The sequence below is a fragment of the Toxorhynchites rutilus genome, chromosome 3 (genome assembly GCF_029784135.1).
Source record: "Toxorhynchites rutilus septentrionalis strain SRP chromosome 3, ASM2978413v1, whole genome shotgun sequence".
Lineage (NCBI taxonomy): Eukaryota > Metazoa > Arthropoda > Insecta > Diptera > Culicidae > Toxorhynchites > Toxorhynchites rutilus.
In genome coordinates this window covers 207,934,166-207,962,007 of record NC_073746.1, presented here as the reverse complement: position 1 = coordinate 207,962,007, position 27,842 = coordinate 207,934,166, and the positions used below count along the sequence as shown (strand labels likewise).

The following is a 27,842-nucleotide window of genomic DNA, read 5'->3' as shown; positions in this document are numbered from 1 at the left end:
TTTTCAAAATAGATCCTTTATTGTTGACCGGGAAAGTTATAATCATACCACATTCAGATCCATACATCAATATAATGTAGCATTAAAAAACTAACAAGTGTTTGTTGACGATTTCTCAATTGAAGAACAGATAAAAAAACATGGCTAACACGTTGAACCCCGCCGACCGATCTTGAACATATTGTTGGGAGTGCATTGATCACTGGGACTGACAATTATAAGGTAAGGACACAAACAAAATATGAAAGGAAAGGAAATAAAATATACGGCGGGACACAATTTGTTACCTATTCAAATTCGTTCCATGTTCAATATTTAATAACAAAACACTTACATGGCTAATTACAATGACTTTATTGATCTTAAAAGAATTCAAAACCAACTTCAGTATACAATGGTGCGAAGAAATAATTTAGATGACAGAATGATAACACTGAATTACTGTACTTAATTTTCGGAATTTCAGCAACAGCTAGTACAGTAGGTGAAAGCCTTGACAACTGTCAAGAACACTTATTTAAATAGATTTTTTCTATAATGTGAATTTCACATTGCGTGGTCCAGGGTTAAGTATTAATAAATAATAGAATGTTTATAAATAGTAGATTCTGTACCTTTGACAGAATGATGATGAAATCCTAGATTTAGCTTGAAATTTTTAATGCCTACTGACTACAAACCAATAAATTAACTTATCTTGTATTCTTTACAATCTAACATCATTCTAGTTTAATTTACAAAGAGTACGGTACGGACAAAAGGGTTTTACTCTTATGTCGATCATAAATTATTGACACTAATGATTTGGTTAATCCAGCCAATGAACGAAGACACCTTAACATACACTCCCGGTACATCAACTCGGCCGCATCCGAAGCCCCATGACACGAGTCCAGCTAGCTCGAAGAATCCGTCATCTTGGCAGACCAGCGGCCCTCCACCGTCACCCTGGCATGCATCGTTTCCTTCCTCGCCGCCCGCACAGAAACTAGATGCCGGTAGAATGAAGATCTTCTCCGTGACAGCGTTCACCTTCCTGATACATTCCGCGTCGCTGACGATTGGAATTTCTGCCTCCCGGACTCGCAATGGAATTGGACCAGCTTCTCCCATGTAGCCGTAACCGGTAACGGTACAACGTTTTCCAGCCGCGTGATTCACGCCTCGTGCCGGCAGGCAAACCTGAAATGGAGAAATGGGATTGTGTGATGTGTTATATTAGTGATTTGAAATGTTGGGACCAGTTGAGCCACGTTTTCAAAGTTTAACGTTTAACAGGAAGGAATTCAAATTTTTGCTTGCATGCACACTAAAACAAGTTCACTCATTTTTGAGTAGGAATAAAAGTTGCTTATTACTTTTCGATACAGTTCTTATGTCTACGCATCAATGAAAATAAATAAAATCAGAATGTTGGGTAGACCCCACCGATACCACATACCAGAAGGGCTCGTCAACTGACAGCAGTTAGGCTTGACTGATTATGATTAAATATTAGTTTATGATAGCGCGATTTAGACACACTTTTATTGTAATCAGTTTTAAAAAAAATTCTAGCCCGTAGGTCACGCACGACATAACCCAACAGTTGACAATGAGGAGGTGGATGTTTTCGCCGAAAAAATATTGCAAGACAGTCGGAGGTCTGGAGGACTCCGCGATGTCGGAGAACTTGTAATTTGTTTTTTTTTTCAATAACAAAACGGTGTTGGACTGCTTTTCGAACAACATGGCGTAGTTCATCTACGACGAGGACAACGGATAATTAAATTATACGTTCGACGTATGGTTTGCCAAGAATGTCGTTTTTTGATGTAGGACTACTTCTAACCGGAGGATATAGGGGGTAACGTTTGCATTAAAAAAGGGACAAAAATTGCCGATTTTTATGGGTTTACCTTAACACGCACTGATGAAACTATTCATGTAGCATCAATCATGGTAACCCATGAGTCAGAGAAAAATTGACAGCTCTATCAGTCGAACTCTAACCGTGACGGCAGTGAAGCTACTCCGTTCAGAAGTATGCGCGTTCAAAGAACGGTACCCCGCCGCATCGAAAACGAAAATCGTGTGGCACATTGTGGATGCTGGATACGCTTGTTCCGGCATCTACAACATCTTGACACTATTGGACAACAGTCAGAGCATCGAAAGAAAGCCTGGTTTCGGACGAACGAGGACCATGAGCGACAAGAAGTTCCAAAGGATGCTGAAGAGGAAGATCGAGGGAAAAGTGGCTACATCGTTGCGTGCGCTTGGTCGGGAGGTAGGTGCAACCGGCCAAACAGTAAACAGTGAATGGACATACATGTCAGGAAGCGGAAGTCCCTGACATGTATTCGGAGTTGCAGGCAATGACGCAGCGGCAGCGACTTAATAAGATGGTCAACTCGATTTTCTCGGCGCATCGCGACGTGGCGGTGGTGATGAACGCCGAGACCTATCTCACTCTGGATGGGAAATTTATCTGTCTTAGTTTTCTTTATCACCATCCGAAAAAAGTCCTTTTTTAATGCAAACGTTAAAATGAAACTCTAGGCTCCAAACATGTGGGAAAAATTAATGATTTCGAACGCTTCCAAGCATTCGAGCATTTCTTAATAGATCGCATAGATGTTTTCATCAATTGATAGGAAATATTTCTAGGCATCTATAACGATGAATAACAATTAACTTTTCTTGAGATAAACAATCGAATAATTATGAAATGTCAAGCATTGTCCAAACGCACTATGTGCCTCGTTTTGATTAGTTCAAATTTGTCTTCAAATGGTTCCGACCAAAAGAAGTCCTACGTTTCTTCGGTTATGTCCCCGACATTACTTACCCCTCTTTTTATAAGGACCCCCGGAAGCTCGATGACGCAGCGAAAATGCGATTGCTTCTGTCCGCCTGCCCGGTCACGAGCGCTACAATAAATTCATTCTGTCGAGACTCGCTCGTGGGATTACGTCGGAGAGTCCGTGGATAGGTTGAAGTCGTTATTCAGAGCCACAGCCGGCGGCGAGTCCACCGACGATTCAACTGTCTCCAGTTCACGAATAAGAAGAGCGATGGGATTATCTGGCATACTCGTTGAAAGGTAAACAGCCTTATTTATGTATGTGGTCCGAAGTTAAATCAGGATGTCGAACTTGCAACTCATCGACAAGTTGAACGAGAACGTCAATTTATCGGTACAGCAAGTCCGTCATCTGTCATCTGTGGTGAATGCTGTTGTTTAAGACACGCGGTAGAAGTGGAAGCATCAGTTAGCAGCATCGCATACGTGCAAAAAACGTGATCAACCCTAGACACCATGCTGGTCATACGGGTGGATGCACTACCACAAGGACTGCTGATTCCAAGGCCAAAAAATGCAACGAGTGCGGCAAGGATGGGCATCGAATGTGTAACTGGGCTTCCAATTGAGATGTCCATCCATCGCATCGGAAGACACGACACCTAAGAAGAAGCAACTGTCGACGATGATTATGACGATCCAAAACGTCAGCCAAGATCGGAAAATCGTCAAGCTCCTACGTTACCTACGTACCCTCTCACCTACAGTTCGACACAGGGTCCGGAAGTTCGATATTTTGATCAAAATAGGTCCGCCCCAGACGAAACCTACGGTTTACATAACGCGAACGGGTTCCGGAGAACCACTTAATCTGGTTGTCGAGATATGATACAGCATGTCCTCCACGGTAAATGGTTCGTCTCCGCTTCTATCGTCAGTCTTGATATTCGATTCGACTGAATAGATTTTTTTTTGGGTTGTCGAGCCAGCCAGTTATATCGTTCGGCAACCAGATCAGCCCTCAAACAAGTAAGTTGCTGGTTACATTCCAAACCCAGTTCTCGAACGTATTCCTGGCGCGAAAAAAGGTTCCCGTCAAGCTCAAGGACGATCCAGAACCATTCTTCAAACCAAAGTGTCCGGTTGCGTACTGAATGAGAGATGTAGTAGACGATGATATTTGTCCCTCCGAGAACCTAGGTATTTCGAAAATGGTAGATTGCGTTGAATGGGCAACCCCCACTCGTAATGCTCCGGAAATCCACGGTGCCCGAGTTTGTGCGGATTCCTCGGCCGGTCTGGCAAGCGTGCCGATTCGAATCAGAACCCACTATCGTTGATATATTCGTCAAAATGTATGGTATTACAAGTCGAGTGTTAAGCCACATTGGCCTTCTGATGCCTACTTACAGGTCGAGATCGATCTGGAAAGTCAACCACTGCTCATCATAAACACCCACAAAGACCATTTTCCATCTACCCGTTTGATACCCGGTATCTAATCTATCCCGGGTGCAAAACAGCTCATGGAAACGATGTTTGCCGGGCTCCCGAGTGAGTGGTCGGATGGGAAAGCACATCTGCTCAACCTATTTAGCAACGACTGTAGGTATTTGGCTTCATGGTCCTTATGAAAAAACTGTGCGAAGCGTGGACATTTAACATAAGCCGGCTTTAACTACAGCTGGATCGAGAAGGAGGACTTGGCTGCAACATTTGTCATTATAAAATTCCACCGAATGATAGTCGGACGGTATTTTGTGTTCGAAACCGATCACAAGTCTTTGCTCGCTATATTCGGGTCGAAAACGGATGTTATCGGACACGTAGATGTCCTGTGCTGCTTTCTCGATCGTTATGTTCCCCCGGAAGAGGACTATATTAATGCCAACATTGAGTTTGATATTATCAACCGCAGCACTAACTAACATTAAGATTTGGAAGCGTGTCTTGGAAGTCCCACGCATATGAACAAATATGTGTATACGAATCAGTCCCCATACTATTATTCGTTCCACATCCAACTTATGTATGTGAAGCATCGCGAAATTAGTTAATACTCCTGTGTGTTCTGTTTTCCCAAAGTGTTTTATTTCTCCAGTGCAAATTGTATTCAAACGGCCAGATTAATGTACCAGATTTATCCATTTTCTGAGCTATCAGCATCGAAGGTCTTCAGTCGAAGGATCTGTCATGCCAATCAATGGTCAGAGCCACCAAATAATCTTTTCGATTAGACCAGGGTATTGAGTCTAGCCACAGTGTTATCCAGAAATTGCTGGACACCGAGCTGGATGCTGCTCCCCACGATGAATGCTGGAACACCTTAAAAGCAGCAATTAGCAGCACAGCAGAGACCGTCATCGGGTATGTACAACGAGGACAACGGAACGAATGGTTTGACGACGAGTGCCGAGCGCTCCTGAACGAGAAGGATGCAGCACGCGCAGCTATGCTGCAACGAGCGACTCGACAGAACGTGGAACGATACAGACTGAAGCGAAGGCAGCAAACAAATCTCTTTCGGAAAAAAGGCGCCGCGTGGAAGAGAGAGAGTATAAGGAGATGGAGCTGCTTTATCGTTCTTCAAGAAACTAAACGCCTCGCACAAAGGCTTTGTGACGCGGGTCGAAACGTGCAGGAACAAGGAAGGAGGCATCTTGACGAACGAACGCGAGGTGATCGAAAGGTGGAGGCAGCACTACGATGAACACCTGAACAACGCGCAGACAGGAGACCAAGACGGCGTTGAGGAGGACTACACCGGTGCAGTGAACATCGACGACATACCACCCCCGATGATGGGTGATGTTAAGGATGCCATTAATTAGCTAAAAAACCACAAAGCAGCTGGTAAGGATGGCCTCGTAGCGGAGCTCTTCAATGGAGGCCCGGAAAAACTTGTAGAGTGTATGCACCGGTTGATTGTCAGGATCTGGGACACAGAACAGCTACCGGAGGAGTGGAAGGACGGGGTAATCTGCCCCATATATAAAAGGTGACAAGCTGGATTGTGTTAACTATTCCTTGTTCCGTGTATGTCGCTGAACTGGGTGCGATATACTATGCACTAGGGATCATTGAAACATTGCCCATCGACCATTATTTTATTTTTTCAGACAGTCTCAGCTCAATAGATAAGACATCTATTGAGTGTTTTGGTCGAAAAATTATTCATGATTACCTTAGCATGGGTTTCCTCTCATTGCTCGATACCGGGGAATGAGAAAGCGGACTCGCTAGCTAAGGTGGGCGCTTCAGAAGGCACACGTTTTGAAAGGCAAATTACTTATAATTAATTTTTCCACATTCCTCGTCAGCACACGCTCGTAAGTTCGCAGCGCATGTGGAATGAAGATGAGTTCGGTCGTTGGTTACACACGATTATCCCTAAGGTCTCGACGAGTGCATGGTTCAAGGGATTGAATGTAGGTCGTGATTTCAATCGCGTGATATCTCGGCTTATGTCCAATCACTACAACCTAAACGCGCATCTTTATCGCATTGGGCTCGCAGCAAACAATCTAATATGTGATTGTGGCGATGGCTACCACGACATCGAGCATGTTGTCTGGTCGTGTATCCGGTTCCATGCTGCCCGCCCTCAGCTCTCCAGAGCATTGAGGGCACAAGGCAGACAATCGGATATCCCCGTCCGGGATATCTTAGGTAGCCGTGATCCTGATCTTCTGCTCCATCTATACCTGTTCCTCAGAAACGCCGATGTCAACGTTTAATGATGTTTCCTTCGTTGTGTCCCCGTTTCATATCCCTCCTATCCGATCTATAAACTTTTACTTAGTCGCGGCAATAGATACACACACTCTTTACAGATACACGGGCCGAAGGTTGTGCAGTCCACAGAGTTGTCATGAGCGGTACAACCTTTGGCTCTTGTTGAATCAAAGAGCCAAAGGTTGTACCGCTCATGACAACTCTACACGAGCTGATGATTGCGCCGGCTAGCGATCATTCTATCCTGGATTCCTCGAGTCGAGAAAGACGCACCACGCTAGATATGGGGTGCAGACTAGGGGGGCGTTGCTGATTAACGGTCAGCTGCATCCCAATAGGAAGTATCCCATGTCGGGCACACGTACAGAGCACTGAAGACTGCAACATCCCAATTATGAGAACACTTGTAATACTAACCTCGAGCCAACCGCGAGTAATCGGTTACATATTACTAACATAGTTGTAAGCAAACATTGTCAAAATATTGAACTCCCGGCCCCGTTAGGCTGACGCCATATGAGCCTTAATAAAAATATATATTTTGGATAAAAAAAAACAACAGCCTTGAAATTCGAAGACGCATAATCAATGGAAGTTGTGCCTACTATGGGCTCCACAAATCCTTGAGGTCCAACAAATTCCGACACCGTACGAAGTGTACAATCACTAAATCGACCGGTTGTTCTCTATGGGCACGAAGCATGGACGATGCTTGAAGAGGACTCACAAGCGCTTGGTGTGTTCGAACGCCGAGTGCTCAGAACAATATACGGTGGTGTACAGGACAACGGAGTTGGTGCAACCGGGAGTTGGAGAAGTGCAGCCATGGATCGGGTTTATTGGCGAAAAGTTGTGAATAAGATCTAATCCCTCAATGGGATGTAGAATCATAGTAAATGGTGTCCAAGGCACGGTGGCAATGTTGACGTAGGACTACTAAAATATTTTTTTGATTTCGTTCGTTAATTACTTTTTTCAATCCACACGGAAGCAGAGAAACAATGTTGCCTTATTTTTCTTCCATTTTTTATAGAAGCTATAAATTCTCAAGTTCATTCACAACCAACCTTGAATTAGCCAATTAGATTATCAAAATCACCTTGTATTCTTGAGTTTGAAGAATTCAAAGTTAAGTTTATCCTTGCGAAAAGCTGTTGACCGTCGGTTGGCGGTTACTCATAGCTTATATAGCCTACATAGCTACTCATTCTCATTAACAGCCAATGTTTGTAAAGCAAATATAGAAACTCACCAAGCAAACGCCGTCCCTCAGTTCAGCCTGACCATGCAGCTTGAGAAGTGCGATATCATTGTCCAGAGTTTGACTGTTGTGGTTATGGTGAATATAGGTAGTGGCCACTCTCAGCGTTTGTGCACCCGGACTTCCATACTTGCGCGTCAAGTCATAATCACCAACGCGAACGTAAATTGCGTCACCCGATCGGACGATGCTGAATGAATTTTAAGTTTTTCAAGATTAGAATCCAAACCAATTTTCACTTCTACACTTATTACTCACTTGGTTACACAATGTGCCGCCGTTAACACCCACTGCGTACCTATGAGGGCCGCTCCACAGAGATATTGATTCAGGGAGTTAATCAACGCAACCTGCCAACACCACTCTCCATTTTCGCCATCTTCACCACCAACCACCCGAGCTTTCCGATGATGGCTGTTCCAGTATTTAGCAGTAGTGGAATTCGCTCTCGCGATGCTGGGATGGTGAATCAAATCTTCCGGGACGGTATCGTTGTGGTCGTGATAAATGATAGGAATCGGTACAATGCTGTGACCGAGAACTAAACGTTCGGTGCTCTTTGTCCTGTATATGTCCTCCATTTCGATATGGCGTCCTGTACGACTTCTGCCGAAGGAAACATCTTCTAGCGCTGTTCGACTAATGAAGGAACGGGCTGCCCGACTGGTACCTTTCACACCACATACATATTTAGAATAAACATGAGGTCTCAACGTCGTCGTAGTTGTGAGTGGTTCATAAACAGCCTGTGTAAGCTGATTAATAGGTTGCTGCGTTGGTGGTAAATCGTATATGTTGTTATTCACTGGTCCTGGATAACTATTAGGCACTGGCGGTCCGTAACCGGCCTGCGATGGTGGTTGTGGTGGAGGATGAATCTGTTGCGCTTGAGGTGTGTGATGTTGTCCAACAATCTGAGGTGCCGGTGGATAGTTCATGGTGTCGTTAGGTTTTATTTTACCAGCTGCTAGCTGCACTTCTTGTATCCTTGACTTCGGAGCACAGCATTGTGTTCCAGATTTTTTGCATCTGAATAGATCAGTCATCTCAGCATTACGGAAGCAGGTAAAGCTTAGCAGGCTCACGATACATGATCCTGGACATTCTTCTCTGGGATCTGGTGCTGCAGTAGTGGTCGGGGTCGGAGTAGTAGTTGGAGCTGGAGGTGGTTGCCGCTTGGGTGGAGGTCGTGTAACCGGTACTTTCGTGTTATCACAACAGACTGATCCACGCTTACAATTTGCTGTATGTTGAATAAGGACCGATGGTCGCTCACAAAATGCAGCCATGATATTCAACATGCAGAATCCTGGACATCGTGGTAATGGAGGCTATAAATAAGCGAAGATAATTTGATTTCATTCAAAATCAGATCTATAGCACGGATCTTACCGGGGTTGCAGGTCTTCTAGTCGTTGTAGCTATTTCCTGTTTCGTATCATCGTTAGCTCCCGTTACACAACAAGAACCTTCGTTAGGACAAAAAGCCTCACTGTCGACATCGTCGCAAAACAATGCAAACAATCCATTGACACATTCCCCTTCACACGATTTATGAACGGTGCCCTGCGGGTTGCCTGTTTGGACTATTTTCTGCTTTGGAGGAATTGGTTTTGTTGGTTTAGTAGCTGGGTTAATCTTTGATTTGATGGGCTCTTCCGTCAAGGTAATTTTCTCTGTGCTTTTTGAATATGGTTTCGGTGTCGTTGTTTTATTCATTTTGGGATCATAATGTGCCGTAGGGACGTATAGGTCTGCGGGTGGCTTGTCGGGATAAATGTCTCTTGAGACACAACATTTAGTACCACTTTTACAGAGTCCTGGTGTCATCAAATATGCCTCGCAATATTCCGCAATCCGATCAGCGACACACACTCCTGGGCATGTTGCTAGAATAATTCAAAGAATCAGCCCTGAAAATGGATACTATCCATCTTGAATGTTCTATAACTTACAATTGGTTTTGCTATCTTTATCCTTTTCCTTTATTTTGGCTTCTGTTGTTGGTTTTGGCGTCGTCGTCGTTGTTCTTGTAGTAGTTGTAGGTTTCGGCCTGGACGTAGATGTGGATATGTTTGCCGCCGCGGTCTGACTTTCTACGCAGCATCTCATACTTGGAGACGGGCAAGGTATGTCTTCCAATACCTCATAGCAAATTAGCGTAGCCAGAGTATGCACGCAAACTCCAGGACACCCTTTGGCATCTTCAGTACTCGTTATGGAATCAAGAAGACCTAGAAGCAGAGAATATCACCATTATTGTCGTTCTCAATATGAAAATATTTTAAATATATAGTAGGTGAGCATCGGGGCTTCGAAATCCGCGGCTTTTATGCAAAAAATCGGTCAGTGGATAGGACACGAAGAGTTTTTCGTCGACAATTCATAATTCGACGCGCTCTTCTGTATTAAAAAAATAAAAAAAAAATTAAAAATAGTCAACCAATTGACGAATTTACGCAAAGCTGTATCAGCTCGTGCGACACCTGTATTAGAGCTCAAAACCACAATTTTGAATGGCTATAACTCGAACATTTCTTAATAGAATAATAGAGTTTACATCAATTGATATATTTCTACGCATCTATCACAATTAATAAAATGTTATTTTTCCCGAGAGAAGCAATTGAATAACTGTAAAATGTCAAGCGCTATCATAACGCCCTAACTGTCCCGTTTTGATTGGCCTGATATACGGTTTCACCAACACTTTTTATTCCAGATAACAGTTAATCTCGACGTTTGGCATCAATAATTTTTTTTCGAACCCAGACCCAAGGGGGAAGGGTGAATTTTTCGGTTTTCAGAAAACTTGAACTTTGAGATCTGCGACAATAGTAAATGAAGTCCGAATGAGCTAATATTTTGCATAGGGTATTTTATCGTGAACATTTCGCAGTAAGTCCCGTATGAAGAATATGACGATTTCCATTAGCACCCTAAACCATACGTTTTGCTTCGTATTCCGAAAAAACGACCAGGTCCCAGAGTGTCGATTTTTGACAAAAATTTTCGAGATAACAGTAGATCTCGACGTTTCATGCAGCTTGAAGACATTTTGATCGAAATTTTTTTTTGGAAACCCCGATTTCCTTTATTCTCCCCTTGGGTGATTTTTCGATTTTCAAAAAACTAAAACTTTGACGGATGTGCGACACTAGTAAATGAAGTCCGATTGAGCTGATATTTTGCATAGGGTAGTTTTTAGTGGGAATCAACATTTTCAATCAAGTTCCCCTTGAAAATTACTACTTTTCATTACTACTCTACTCTATATTGGTTATGTAGGGAAAGTGGGGGTAAAACGGAAATGTTAAGAAGAACTTCAATTATATCTTTGGAAACTCATGTTTCCCAAAACTTTGATGCAGTTTCTTGCAATTCAATATACTGTTTTTCTACATAATTGGCCAAATATTTTACAAAAAAGTGTTTTTTAATGATTTTACTAAAATTAAAACAGACCGAAAAGTACATTTTTTCCGTATAATGGACATGTAGTGGGGGTGGTATGGACAGGTTTGTGATATATGAAGCGTAGAGGTTTATCGATCGCGAGAGGAATAATTTTATTCAACGAAAGTCTGAACTCATCACGAATGTCCGTTAAATGATGAAAAAATCGAATTAATTCACCTAGAAGTGATATCGTGCTTTTCAGCAGTATAAACGGACAGACTCTTAACTATTTTGCTTTTGGTTCCAGTCAGCTTCTAAACAGTCCAGATTTGGCGATTTGATTTCCATTTATAGACGCACAGCATTCCTTAGGAATAGATCAAACAGTTCATTTCACTCCCACTGGCAACTATCCGTTTTACCCTACCAGTACAATTATTTCAATAATTTCAAATTTTCCACTCAAAAATGAATTTATTTTTCCGTACATACCTAATATCGCTTCTCTGTTAACTCACAAACCGAAATATAACCATCAGCGAATTGAATTTTGATATTGAACCACTCAAAATGCTTAATATCGAAGCAGCTCAAATTACATCCTCACGCGGAATCATGTATGATTTTCCATTTTTGTTTCCTTTTTCCACTTTTGATCAGTATTCATTGTCATAGGGTGGCTTAAATATTATAGAATAACATGTAGAAGGTGTTCTCATTAACAGAAATCGGAATTCCAAAATGTAACTATACAAATCAACCCCCTGTCCTTATTACTCCCACTGTCCGTATTTCCCGTGGTTCCCCTACATAAACAATTGAAATGAAAACATAACATGGCAAAGTATTTTTAATTTATTTCAAACAGAATGGAACGGCTAAGTTTAGTGCCACTATTCACTGTTTAACATTTTAAAATCTTAGGTGTTTGTGAAGAATGATAGACTATTCGTCTGCTCGCTTGCTAATAATGGTAAAGTGAAAACAGTTAAAAAGTAGGTTCGGACAGTAGCCTAGCGTGATTTTTAATGTGCAATACATACATGAAAAGCTTTGTAGCGAAGATTTATTCAGCAACAACAACAATCCAGAACTTCTAAAATCCGTTCGCCAAGCCTAACGAGAGAAAATCCCGAAAAAATCGATAGGTTCAAGCGATCTTGTAAGTTCTTTTTACTGCCTATTGCACTGCGAAAATATTATAACTTGATCTTACTTCTGTGCAAAAAAAAACAACATTATGATACATACTAATGCAATGGTATACAAAATTAGCTCGATATTGCGATATTCTAAATGTTGATGGCATAAAGATGAAAATGCTGAGAATACAGAAACCCATTAACCTTAAACATGATTTTCCGAATTGCTTCGTAGATTGGAATAAGAACTGCTGAAATTTTTGTTATTCCTAAAAGAGACGAAACTGAGACCAATAATTTACATTGACGAAGAAATAAACACAAAAAATAATGCAGTTTTTATCGAATCGAGGCAAGGTTTGAATGATTATCGATTAGAAAGTCTCTTGAGTGTAGTGTAACACGTAAATAATGTTGTATTCATGAAGGGTATATCCCCAAGCGAGGAATACTTAAATGCCGTAATATGCGTCAGCCTATCAATAAAACTAATTATAAACATAAGCATATATAAGCATTATCAATGTGCGCTTTATGTATAATCAATGATTATGCAATGATTGTAATTTAATTTTAATTATAATTTACAGCGTAACTCACATTCGATAGTGTGACAACGAAAATATCACGAAGAGTCATGCGTTTTGATTGCGTTGACTACAGCAAAACTATGGGAAATAGTTTTACTTGAAAGAGATAGCTGGAAACACAAATCGCTGTGACGTGAATATTTATTTTCGAAGCTTTGAACTGTTACAGTTCTTCTGCTTAGTGAGCACATCGCTCGTGACTTAACATATCGAACGGCCATAAATAGAGTAATAAGCGAGCTGGGAAATCGAGCCTATTGTATGGTTGCATCCAATAATCCACGAGTAGTATTGGAACTGTTGACGATGCTCGCTTCAATTGAACCATTGAGAGCTGAAAAGGTGTTTACTTAACCTCTTGCCGTACGATTTAATTTCCTACAACAGGGCCCAAACACGAGCACAGTCAGTTGTTTCGATACTCTGCTGAGTGTGTGTCTTACTGACGATCGTAGCAGTCCCGCATCATCTCACGCCTGAGGCATGTATCCATTTCACATCGAAAGACGACGAGTGGGATTCGATGTTGTACGTTCTGGCATAGTCTAATCGCCACGAGTGTGGGTCGACGTGAAGGGGTTAAACCGCATTTATATGTTGCCAGTTACTTGGTGCGAGTTAAACGTCAAACGAACCGAAACAGAACGAACGTACCCGTGCCAGAAAATTTGACATTTGATTTGTAGGTATGGGGCTACTCACCCGTTTCAAAACAAAAAAGAATTTTGAAGTAGCTCGGTTGCGAGTAGCCCCATTCATACAAATCAAATGTCAAAATCCCTAGCATAGTAACTGAAATCGTATAAACCCGGCATTAGTTTACCATACAATCGCTGAATACAATTTAAATAGTGAGGGTCGTCGTAGCCATAACGGTTTCGCGTCTGCTCATTAAGCAAACGACCGTGGGTTCAATCCCAGGCTCTTCATTGATCAATCTTCGAATAGACCTTGTTCAGGGCTAGAGGCAAAAGAACTTTGTAGTGTTAAGCCTCTATAATAGAAAAAAATAAACAAATCAATCAACTTAAATAGAGCAAACCTTCTGTATATTCGAGCCGCAAGTTCTGCTTCAGTTGGCTGGTTATATATCTGTGGTTGAGACGAAGGCGAACTAAGAATGGAATATGAATGTTTATCCTACATCACTTTTATAAGAGTTATTGAAACCGTGGGTGTAATGCATAAATGTCATGGATCAGTTGTGATTTTTTTTTACCCAACAAGTCCGAATTATTAGCGATGGTATTTTGAAATCCTACAGTGAAGTAAACAGAAAAGTCAAAACATTGCAGTTGCAAGTATTGAACTCGGATTTCGGCGATAGGTAGCGACTTCGGATTTATCAGATTCATAAGTGACAAAATACATAATCAATAAGAGAAAATTGTGTCAAGAGGGGTTCTCGAATCACCGAAACTTTACAATGAGAACAGATCGTTACTGTCAATCAGTATGTATTTTGGACAATTTCGCTGGTCAGATCACTCATGGACAGCAACTACGAAGGGACGGTCTTTCCAAGCTCAAGTTCAAGCTTTTAAAGTTGGTCATAGCAAGCATTTTATTGAAAAATGTGTGAACGCTTTAAGAAGCCAAATGGCGCCAGTTTATTTTGTCAAAAATGTACTGTTCGTCCAGAACAGGTCGCATCTATTCGCCTTGAAATATTAGGCTAAGGTGACATTGGCTCCGAGTACGCACGAAAATTTGATTGTACGATAACTAACGAAGAGAAACAAACAATTTTGTTCGATAGAAGCTGGCGAATTCGAACGAAGCAAGGGGGAAGCAATGTAACCACACCAATACAACTCAATGTGGTTGTTTACTTTCACTATTATATACAATTCGTACGACCACTTTTTCGCATCCAGTGTCACCGCCGCCTTAGGTGTATCGGTAAGTTTCTTCGGTTTTATAACAGATGGCCGAACTTGATTGTTATTCCAGTGAATCAAATTTTCAGACATTCGTTGGAAAGCTACTGTCATTGCGCATCTTTTTCAGTATATGCCAAAAAGTTGAAGCGTAAGCAACATAGTTTTTGGCCACTTCGAATACGTCGAATTTCGTATCAACGAGAGTGTTTTTGCGGGAAGTGTTACTTTATTTCTTCAATATTAAGAAAAAGCTGCGGAAAGTCATCGCATTTTGGTGGAAGTTTATGGTGATCATGCTCCAACTGAGCGAACGTGTCAGACGTGGTTGGCACGGTTCAAAAGTGGAGATTTTGACTCGGAAGACGAAGAACGTTCCGGACCGCCAAAAAAGTTTGAAGATGAAGAATTGGATGAAGATCCGTCACAAACGCAACGAGAACTTGCAGATACACTTGGGGTAGCTCAGCAAACCATATCCGAACGTTTTAAAAGTAATGGGAATGATCCGAAAGATAGGACATTGGGTGTCGTATGAATTGAAGCCACGAGACATCGAACGCCGTTTTTTCACGTGCATAAAAGAAAGGGTTTTTTTTATTCGATCGTTACTGGCGATGAAAAGTGGGTCCATTACGACAATCCTAAATGTCGGGCAACGTATGGATACCCCGACCATGCATCAACATCGACAGCCGCGCGGAATATTCACGGCCAGAAGGTTATGCTGTCTATTCGGTGGGACCATCTGGGTATGGTGTACTATGACCTGCTAAAACCGAATGAAACCCGAATGAAATTACGGGGACCTCTACCGACTACAATTGATGCGTATGAGCCGTGCACTGAAATTTCCTTCCACAATACGAGCCAAGACACCATAAAGTTATTTTGCAGCACGACAATGCTCGCCCGCATGCCGCGAAACCTGTCAAAACATACTTGGAAACACTGAAATGGGCGGTCATATCTCACCCGCCGTATTCTCCAGACATTGCTCCGTCCGATTACTACCTTTTTCGATCGATGCAGCATGGCCTGGTTGACCTGCACTTCTCGAATTTTGATGAAGTCAGAAATTGGATCAATTCGTGGTTAGCCGAAAAACCGACCTATTATTTCCGCAAAGGGATCCGTGAATTGCCAGAAAGATGGGAAAAAGTTGTGACTAGCGATGTGCAATACTTTGAATATTAAATTTGTAACCATTTTTGCAGAATAAAGCATTAATTTTTGAAAGAAAACAAACGAAAAAAATACCAGGACTCCTATTAGAATATGCAAATCCTGTTTCAATTTCAATTTCCTCTTCACTGTGTCCGTTGACATGTTGCATTTTGCACATTGTTGAAGGTACCGCATCAAAAACGTAACGATAACTTCGACCTTCAAGTTCACGTTAACGGGACCTGGTTTTTCGATTTGGCACCCTTCCTGAAAGACGTAGTTCTACGTCAAAAAACGAGTGGGATACATTTTGCACGACATTTTGGACATAAAAAAGCTATCCGCGCGATGGGTGCCGCGTTTGCTGACCAAAAACAGCGGCGCGTTGATGATTCAACAGTCGGTTTGCCGTTGTTGGAGCGTAATCGAGTGGACTTCTTTCGACGTTTTGTGACAATGGATGAAACGTGCATCCATTACCACACTCCTGAGTTCAACAGGCAGTCTGCAGAGTGGCACTGAGGCATATTTCGAAGACTTAGACGTTTCGTACTGCAGAAAGGGAATCGAAACTACGCTATACCAAGTGTATAAGCGACAGTGACGGTCGAGAATCTAAGCAGAAGTTTTATATGGCAACCGGAATGGGGAAGGTGGCAGACATTTTCAAACATGTGAAACTGACAAAGTTCGCTATCTGAACCATTGGTTGAAACCGGAAAATCAATTTACACGCATTCTTTTTTTACCGTGACACCCCTAAATTGTTAAAACATATGAATGTATTATGATAACGCGTACAAGAGGTTGTCTAAGATATGCGTTAAGCATTTTAACAGAATAGGAAAATGTCACCAAATATTAAATGTAATAGTAAGGAAAAAAGTTACGATGTGACACACTTACTACCCTACGGTTCTGTTTATGTTAAATTTAAAAGTAACACTCAACTATTGATCAGAACTTACCTGATAAAAAACTTCCAGCCAAACTGTCATCCTGAGCGAAACTTTGTCCAATTACCAGAACCGATATTGTTAGAATTTTTACGAGTAACATTTTCACTTTTGTTTCTTCTTCGCAACACCAAACGAAAATTCTTTGTGCAGCTTAGCACATCAATCACTTCACATTCATTGATATTCACTAGTCAATGTAAAACAAAATCTCACTTTGTTGGTACTGATTCTGAGACTTCTTCAATCATACTGGTTGGCGTAGTTAAACGTGCATCATTTCGCAAATATTTTCTCTCCGGTACAGATGCTAACTTCTCTCTGCTGATACTCCTCCGCTTTAACACTGTTTTCTCTGTGTTTTTTTTTTCATGAACAACAGTTTGGTTTCCCGGATGATCCTCTTTCATTGAACCATTTTCCACGGTGCTGTTATTTCTAAATTGCTCATTTCACTGTCTGCCAAATCGAGTTCACTAACGGTGCGACCGATACTTGCGAAGTATGTTTCTGAAAGATAAACGAATAGATAATATATAGTTATTGTACTGTTTCAGATGTTTTAGTTGAGTTTAATTTTAACATTATTTTGAATATTTAAATATAAAATATATGAGTATCTTATTAACTGTTAAATGCTGCGAAAAAGTAATCACTGTAATTTCAGAAAAAGGTTTGTGTTTTCTTGCTGAGTGTTAAACGCTCCATTGGTGTTTCTTTTCTGCGTGCGTTTCTGATGACTCGTTTCACTCCGACACTCATATAAATACTTTATATCAGCCGAATTTGTAACCTCTTGTAACGCCGAATATTTATGCGAATTCTTCATCCAAAAACAAATTTGATGTTGTCGTGATGACCTATATAAGCAGGGTGAGCCTCGTCCAGTTCGAAGCTGTGGGAGCGGAAGTGAAAAGAAGTTGAAACCTTCCGATTGACAACCGATTACGAGTTTCGTATTTATTTTGTCTTGTCTCCAGAGTTGGTGCCGTGTTAGTGAGTAGAGCTCAGAAAATCAACGGTAATTCAACACGTTTTATTGTAATATTATTTATGAGGTAGATGAAAAATGTAACCTATTTTTGTGTAGCTATGGTTCTTCCATAGTGGAAGGGATTACTGATTTACTGGTTACTGATTGAATAGCTTTCATTCACATACAGTGTCGGACAAAACATTAAGACCACTGCTCAAGCAAAAAAAAGAAAGTGACAAAACATTGAGAAAAAATAATTCAATCCAGTGCCTCAATCTATTTATTATAATTTATTTGCGTTGTTCGAAAAATTTATAACTTTTGTAATTAAAACAATAGTCGTTCATTAAAAATGAGTTTTGAGCATGCCTATCAACTAATATTAGGCTGTCAACAAAGTCCTGCGGTATTTCCGCGAGGTGTCGTTGTAAGCGCGTAGTTCTAGTTGTATTCATTGTATCGAGTCATAATATAGCTTGTTGGAAAAATATTTTGCCCGCTATAATATAGTCATTGACAGTGTTTTTTTGGTTAAGTCGTTCGTGAGTTATAGTGTCGCTAATATGGAGCAAAATGAAGAGAAAATCCGACATATTTTACAGTACCACTATGACAAAGGCAAAAATGCATCTCAAGCTGCCAATAAAATTTGTGCAGTTAATGGACCCGATACAGTTTCCATTTCCACCGCACAACGATGGTTTCAACGTTTTCGTTCTGGTGTAGAGGTCGTCGAAGATGCGCCACGCTCCGGAAGGCCTGTCGTCGAAAATTGCGACAAAATCGCTGAATTAGCCGAGAAAAACCGGCATAGTAGCAGCCGTAACATCGGCCAAGAGCTGGGGATAAGTCATCAAACCGTTATTAACCATTTGAAGAAGCTTGGATTCACAAAGAAGCTCGATGTATGGGTGCCACACACGTTGACGCAAAAAAACATCTTTGACCGTATCGACGCATGTGAATCGCTGCTGAATCGCAACAAAATCGACCCGTTTCTGAAGCGGATGGTGACTGGCGATGAAAAGTGGGTCACTTACGACAACGTGAAGCGCAAACGGTCGTGGTCGAAGCCCGCTGAAGCGACTCAGACGGTGGCCAAGCCCTCATTAACGGCCAGGAAGGTTCTGCTGTGTGTTTGGTGGGATTGTCAAGGAATAATTTATTATGAGCTGCTTCCCTATGGCCAAACGCTCAATTCGGACCTGTACTGCCAAAAACTGGACCGCTTGAAGGTAGCACTCATGAAGAAGAGGCCATCTTTGATAAACAGAGGCCGCATTGTCTTCCATCAGGACAACGCCAGGGCGCACACTTCTTTGGTGACGCGCCAGAAGCTCCGGGAGCTCGGATGGGAGGTTCTTTTGCATCCACCGTATAGTCCGGACCTTGCACCAAGTGACTACCACCTGTTTTTGTCCATGGCGAACGAGCTAGGTAGTCAGAAGTTAGCTACAAAAGAGGCCTGTGAAAATTGGCTATCCGAGCTTTTTTGCCAATAAGGAAGCGAGCTCCTATAACAGTGGTATTATGAAGTTGGCATCTCGTTGGGAACAAGTCATCGAACAAAACGGCGCATATTTGACTTAAAACAGATGATTGTAACTAATTTTATGAACAAATGAAAATTCAAAAAAAAATACCGCAGGACTTTTTTGACAGCCTAATATGAGGCGACAAAATTTAGGACCAGTTACTCGTTTCGGCTGAATTTTTGAATAAAAATGATTGTTTCTCGGTGGTATTTTGTGTTTTTCGGATCCTTGTAAGTATTTATCATGTAAACAGGAAGTATGTAAGGTTTTAATTCTCGAATTCTGATTGCAGTCAACGAAAAATATGTAGCGCGCATAATTGGACGAAAACACAGCGGATGGTCATCCGCAAAATAGCAGCAGCCAACGCGAAATCGCAGAGTACTTGGGGCGATCCAAAACCTTCATGTTCAATGCCCTCCACGATCGCAAGCAATCCGAAACGACTGGACGCCCAAGAAGTGCACCCGTGGCCTAGTAGTTAGCGTCTCACATTATCATGCCGGGTGTTCGGATTCGATTCCCGTTCTGGCCGGGGGATTTTTTCGTCAAAGAAATTTCCTTCGACTTGCACTGTGGTCACGCGTATTCTAAAGCTTGCCCTTCGGAATACATTCAAGGCGTGTTATTTGGCTTAAGAAATCTCAACTAAGTATTAATAAATGACGCTAGTTAATGCGTACGTTGAGACGGCAAGAGTTGCACAGGGTACGTTAACGCCATTCAAAAAAGGACGCCCAAGAAAAACGACCTCGAAGGATGACTCTGGCTTATGCCTCTGGCGAGCCTCTCAGAAAGATCCCTTCAAGACTTCGAAAAAGATCCGGGACGAACTGAACTGAATGAGTAGCCACTGTGGTCACCATGTGCCAGAAGCTGGTGGAATGCATGCCGAACCGGGTGCGTAAAGTGATGCTTAACAATGGTTACAAGACCAAGTACTAACCCTCTAAACATTTCACGGTATGAATATTCTTGTTTTTATTTTTTTTTACCATTTTTACCATTTCTGAATTTTTGTCGCGCTATTTTAGTTGTTAAGTATGCTAAGTATTTTTTAATGAATGACTATTGTTTCAACTACAGATTGTATAAATTTCATCGAACAATGCAAATAAATTATTATAAATGGTTTGAATCACTGGATTGGATTATTTTTGTTCAAAGTTTTGTCACTCACTTTTTATGTTTGAGCAGTGGTCTTTATGTTTTGTCCGCCACTGTATTAACGCTACCGGAGCATAATTTTCATTATCAATTAATTTTTCGTAATTAAATTTAGCATGAAGTCAATCTAAGGTAATGAGGGCGAAATCCTCATCTAACGAGGATATGAAACCGAGGCGGTTCAAGCCACCGACGTGGTGCAATCCGAGTTGGCAATCGGAAGTGAGGACTCCTTGTAAACAAACCTGTTTTAAAACTATAGCCCGGTTAGTTTTAATTCACTTTTGCTTCGAAATATATCATTCATATTTCAAAGAAAAATTAACCAAGAAAACGTATGCCGTCCGACGCTTACTAACGCTCGGTTGAACCTTGTTGAACTGAAGTATTGTCTCCTATGTTTCAAACTAACCGGGCAATCGGTGGCAATAGGCTTGACTGCCAGAGACCGCTGCTTTCGACGGCGGGTCGGCGGCCAACTCGGATTGCGTCACCTCGGCGACTTGGGACCGCCTCGGTTGCTTATCCTCGTTAGATGGGGTTTCGTCTCCATTACATCACTTCAGAATAAATTTTATTGCGAAAAAAATTATTTCATAATGAAAATTATCTAAGATTACCGGTCGTTAATACGTAAGTAAGGTAGCATTTTCAATTTTCCTCTCCTGTTTGTGATAATACATTTTAACATTTCATTTTTGTTCTACATTTTGTGTCTTTCTGATTGATTCTGACTGTTTTTTATGCATGTCTACATAATTCTTGAAGGCTAAAATTCCTTGCATAGTTTTTGTTCTTGTTCTATTTCTTAATTGTATTCTGAAAACAATCGTTCAACGGTTGTTGATGAGGAAAGCAGCAGAATCAGAAATGTTGGTATATTTGTTTCTTAAATTTAAAAAGGAAAATTGTTGTCATTTCTTTTTAGTTCAAAAATTTCACTCCAAGAGAAAGGAGCATTCTTGCGTTCGTTTACAGGGAAGTCAGTAAAATCCAGGTTTTGGATCTCCATAAATACATTATCGATATCCAAGGTATAATTTCGATCACAAACATTTGGAAGACTTTGAAGAAGGGGAACAATTTACATATGCTTCCTTTCTATGACATTAGTTGGATTAATTGATCAAAGGGTCATCGAAATTAAGTAGGATCGGTGACTTTGTTGATTTAGAACTTGTTTGTAGAGTGCAATGTAAAAACTTATCGAATCGGTCTCCAATTAGGATGCGGCGTTGTCTGAAATTTTACATACATATGGACAAATATTCATTGATCAATATCTAGTCGCGCCACCTACATGAACATTATACAAACATTTTTCTGATAGAACTGTACGTTGTTCAGATTGGTTATATTTTTCATATACAACCATACCTCGCTATACAGCCGGTTTTTATACGGCATTTCACTACAACGGCCCTCTTCAATTAAGGCACGTTTTCGATTTACGGCTTAAAATGTTTCGTTATAACGGCAAAAAAAATGCTTTTCGATGTCGATATATCTAGGTAGGTTTATATTCGAGGGCCAATGAAAAATGACATCTCGAATTTTCAAACGGCACTTTCTTAAAACATTTTGGTTCCCACGAAAAACTACCCTATGCAAAATATCAGCTCAATCGGACTTCATTTACTTGTATCGCACAGCCGTCAAAGTTTGAGTTTTTTGTAAATCGAAAAAAATAGTTTTTTGAAAACTAATTGATGCCTTATACGGCTTTTCGCATTGCGGCCGAGTTTCGTGGAACGTATCTAGGCCGTAAAGCAAGGTATGGGTGTACTCTGCTTTGAAAAAAAGATATAATTAAGTGTCCTGAATAATCTTGGAATATTGCAAAGTAAATAGTTTCGGATATTCGGATAATAAATTAACAGGTTCACCATGCTTGGAGCATAAGACAAGAAAATTAAATAAATAATCGTTACGGTTACCAGTCATAGATCTTAGGGGAGGTGCGGGTAAGACGGACAGTGGTATACCCCCACAGGTGGAATGTGTTCGCGCACTTAATTTTGTTTTTCACACAAAACCTGATAGGGAAGGTGGGGGTAAAACGGACATGTTAAGAAGACTTTCAATTATATCTTTGGAAACTCTTGTTTCCCAAAACTTTGATGCAGTTTCTTGCAATTCAATATACTGTTTTTAACCTAATTGGTCAAATATTTTACAAAAAAATGTGTTTTTCAATGTTTTTTACTAAAATTAAAACAGACCGAAAACTACAACTTTTTTTTCGATGCGGGTATAATGAACATGTAGTGGGGGTAATATGGAAGCGTAGAGTTTTATCGATCGCAAGAGGAATAATTTTATTCAACCAAGGTCTGAACTCATCACGAATGTCCGTTAAATGATGAAAAAACGAATTAATTCACCTAGAAGGGCAATCGTGCTATTCAGCAGTATAAACGGACAGGCCCTCAACAATTTTGCTTTTGGTTCCAGTCAGCTTCTAAACAGTCCACATTTGGCGGTTTGATTTCCGTTTATAGACGCAGGGTACTCCTTAAAAATAGATTAAACAGACTTTTTTCAGTCGATCTCACTCCCACTGGCAACTGTCCGTTTTACCCCACCAGTACAATTATTTCAATAATTTAAATTTTTCCACCCAAAAATGAATTTACTTTTCCGTACATACCTAATATCGCTTCTCTGTTAACTCACAAACCAAAATACAACGATCGATAAAACTCTACGCTTCCATATTACCCCAACTACATGTCCATTATACCCGCATCGATAAAAATGTTCTACTTTTCGGTTTGTTTTAATTACAGAAAAAACATGGAAAATACATTTTTATAGAACATTTGACCAATTGTTTCGAAAACCAGTATATTAAACTGTAAGAAACTGCTTTTAAGTTTTGGAAAACATGAGTTTCTAAAGATATAATTAAATTCTTAACATGTCCGTCTCACCCCCACTTCACCTATTGATGTTCTTCATTCGAACTTTCCACTTAGTATGTACACTTTTGGCAAACTATCGAAATTATGAATATTAACTCTCGGATAATTTATTTTGTGCTTGTGAATGTAGCTGCAATCCTAGAATGTTCTGTCATTGAAGCTTTTAAATTCTTAATCGGTCTCGAAAATCACCATCCTGCATTGTAAATACCTACTAACATTTTAGTCGCCTCGTCACCCAGATATTGGTGACATTTTCCTCGTTCAAATTAAATAGGATTTTTGAAAGGAATTTGATTGAATAGGCACCTAAGTGTAACTATAGGATATGTAGAAAAATAATAAAATTATAACCATGCTATTATAATGTTTATACTATATTTTTTATTAGTTTATAGTACGGATGGTTTGTACTGCAGTTTTTTGCGAAACCCATATAATATGACTTTGGCATGTGTTATTGTTATCAATTCGTCTTCAAATTGAAAATAATATTGCTAAATCATGTAAAAGTTGACTACAAACTAAATTTGAACTTCATTCAATAATTTATCCACAAGTTGGGCTCCACGAGAAACTCAGAAACGTCGCGTTGGGCGACGAACGTGTTAATTGATCGATGCCCGTTCGCTTCAACAACACCACTGATGTACATGAGCTCGACTTGGCAGAATTGATTTCGATGGTCTCTGGTCTCTCTCCATCCATACAAACTCTGCAACAAAAAAACATCGGGCTGTTGTGCTATTGATAATACAACAATGTTCATACCGACTGTCTCTGCAGTCCGGTCTAACTGAACAATGGAACAGCTAGAATACCCTTAAATGTCTACTGTGTAATTTCAGCCATTCCATGCCAAACCGATATAGTGGTTCTCAGATTTTCGTCAAAAGTATTAATTTCGTTCTTTATCGCAAAACATTAGACCCTTATTTATTTTTTATTTTTTATTAGGGTGCCCATTTCTATTTTAGGGTTGTCCAAAAAATCAACTTTTTCCTTTTTTTTTTCCGAAAATTACTTTTTGGAAACTGTTTCATAACTTTTGAACTACTAAACCGATTCAAATGATCGACATATCAAATTAAAGGCCTTTTTAAAAAAATTCCATACCTGCAGAAAATCTGAATTCTGCTCTCGTTATTACCAAAGGCGCTATATGTTTAAAAAAATTTCTGAATAGCTGAGGATTTTTCACATAACATATGTCGAAAGCAGAGAGGCTTTTTTCGTTTTTGAGTTATTATTTTTCAAAATTCACCGATGGTATGGAAAATCATTTTTCACTTTTTTTCCAAAAGCTACTTTGTTGAAAAATTTATTACTTTTGAACTACTGGACCGGTTCAGATGATCGATATATCAAATTAAAGCCAACTAGCTAGCCTTTTTTGAAAAAAATGACACTTTTGCCAATTAATTGAATTCTAATCGCATACATCTAGTCTTGAATTCGCATAGAAATATTGAACAAAGACTGAAAACATGTTAACTTTGATAACTTTGAACTTTGAATCATAACTTAAAAATGAAAAATAATATATCTCTGATTTTTGGATATGCTATGTAAAAAAAACTCAGCTTTCAAGAAAAAATGTAAAAAATATAGCATCCTTGGTCCCGAAACGAAATCAAAATTCTTTTTTTTTTCGCAAATCTAATATCTTCCAAAAAAGACTATCTAATTGACTTTAGTTTTATGTGTCGATTAACTGAATCGGTCCAGTAGATCAAAAGTTGTGAATTTTTGTGTTGGAAAAAAGAGTAAAAATTTGATTCTTCGAACCATCGGTTAATTTTGAAAAATCACAACTCAAAAACGAAAAAACGCCTCTGACATATGTTATGTGAAAAATCCTCAGCTTTTCAGAACAAAATATAAAAAGATATGGCGCCCTTGGTCTGAGACAATGAAAACAATAAATACAATCAATAATAACGAGAACAGAATTCGAATTCTCTGCAGATGTAGTATTTTTTCAAAAAAGACCAGGTGATAGGCTTTAATTTGATAAACAAAACTCCATGCATGCAATTCAAATGTCAAATTTCGTGGTATGGGTGCGTTCGTAAATCTTCGGATCGATTAACGTTTACTCGCAACCGAGTAACTCACAACGTCTGAATCCGGCTTGAGAGAGTCCTTCGCTCAAAAAGTTTTCCTCGTCTTGGGTTCCGATTTGAGAACTACGTTTTACGTGACCCAATTCCTTCATGTCAGCACGATTCAATGCAATGCGGAGAGGATCGAATCAAAATCGGTCGTAGAATCGCTCCAAAGCATTACAATAATCTATGGCGATGCTCATTAATCTCATAACATAAGTTATACATAAGTTGCACAAATCGCGAAAGACACAAACGATTAGTGACAAACATGCCTTCCACCAGCAGGCCTTCCACAAAGTGGATTCTTCTCGAAAAAGTGCAAGATATACCACAAAAGATGACACTATAACTAAAACTGTTTACATTCCAAGGCTGGGCTGGTATTTTTTGTGGAATGCAAACGTTTTTCGATAGATACCACTATAGGTTTTTTAATCCAAAGTTCGGTTTTTTATTTGTCATAAAGGGTTCACAATGATCGATTTTCATAATTTCACAATTATGTTTGTTCAATTTATTATACTAACGCTTGCAGCGCTCATTTTCTCCCATTTTATCGAGAGAGAAGCAACAACTTGTTTAGTAGCAGGCAGGTGAAAGCTCTACACATGTATACAATTAACTCTTCAACTTCTTGTGTTCGTTGTCAACACGGCACGACAACGATGGCGAAATCAGAAATGGCACAATTTTCATTACAGTAGACACATGTGATATAGAGACATTATTTTTGATTCTAAACCGTCAAATTTGAACAAAACACAGCCGTGGTATGTCTCAGATGCAGTTTTTCAAAATAAGACTACCTATTGACTATGAGCCGCCTGTCTTTTTGATAAAAATAGGTTGGGTTTCGATTTCCATACAACGACTTCTTCTGGGTTGTAAAAATGTGTTATTTTATAACCTTGACCCACAGATTGAGACAAACCTGAACGATAGTTACCTACTTCCCTTTCTTCATCGGATCGTGTGGGAAAGACCGGTTACAGTGATTAGAATTTTTGGAATTTTTCCTTCGTTTCGTTCGAGCCGCTCCGAGCCGCTGATTCATTGTTACCGTTAACAGGGTGCATTTGATTGAAATGTAAATGAAAGCGTCGGTTCGAAAAAAAGGGAGATAGTTTCAATGAATGCTGTCAATATGCAATGTTTACGACAACTGAACTATCCATTGGATACACATTGGTGATATTTTAAATTATTCGATTTTCATTAATCCATTATCAATTCACGCTTGATGATTTGAGAAATTTGTCATCTTTCATGCAACATATAACCGTGATTCATTTTATTCCACTAAAAATGATTCACAATAAGCACATTAAGGTCAGAAACTTCAGTAAAAGCATCTTCCATGACTCATTATGATTATCCTGGTTACACTGGCGGTTTGCTTTCTACGGTGTTATAATAACTGTAACTTAACATATATTTCTGGTGGTTGCTCTGCACTCCGTTGGTTTCAAAACAAGTTCTGCCTCCAAGACCCAGTTTCGAAGTGTGTGTTCACTGATGCATTTGGCACGAGTGCAATCTCCGCAAATCTAATGGGTCGAATTGACTACCGATACTACTGGAAACATACCGATACCCCAATGAATACACACGTTTGTTCAGACTTCAATTGTCTTTTGCTTTTCTCTTTCTCTAGCCAACTTGTGGTCGCCAATAAATAAGCATTCGCTCGCATAACTTAGGCAAAAATCCGCCACGAAACCATTTTTTTTAGCCCAACACTTTAACACTTATTAATGAAGAAACGACGCACAGACAATTGTTACTTTTCTCCTCACGAGATTCTTCCTGTGTGGCAACTTCAAACAGCCAACCAAATATAAAAAAGCGCCAATTTCTTTCATGATAAGTCATTTAAATCAAAGTAAAAGTTTTCGATGTTCGTATAGTCGGCATATTTATACAACGTTATGCACCAAAACCTCACAACTCACACTCAAAACTTTCAAATTTAATTCACAGCTATTAGCAGTGGACTTGTCGCTGTATGAAGAGTGAAATTGTTCAGAACTATGCGTGTTACATAGCAAAGAGTACACACCTTGCCTTTTCGTCGTAGTCCAAAATCATATCGTTTTCCAATATGCTAACGTTCAGAAGAAATGAGAACACGATACGAAAAGATCCACAGGTTTTTTTTCCAACCGTCCACGTCCGAACTGGCCCGAAGTCAACTCTACAATAAAGTTACTTAAC

General features: G+C 40.0%; 1 protein-coding gene across 1 annotated transcript; it reads right to left on the bottom strand.

The window, feature by feature from the left end:
- Positions 1-27,842, bottom strand: LOC129779387 (protein masquerade). The gene is made up of 7 exons (XM_055786826.1): positions 27,688-27,842; positions 16,928-17,425; positions 9,737-10,015; positions 9,174-9,670; positions 8,040-9,112; positions 7,773-7,971; positions 1-1,182 (listed from the first exon to the last, which is right to left on the bottom strand). Exons 2-7 carry the CDS (start codon positions 17,016-17,018, stop codon positions 781-783), a joined length of 2,541 nt encoding a protein of 846 aa, XP_055642801.1. The 5' UTR covers positions 17,019-17,425; positions 27,688-27,842; the 3' UTR covers positions 1-780.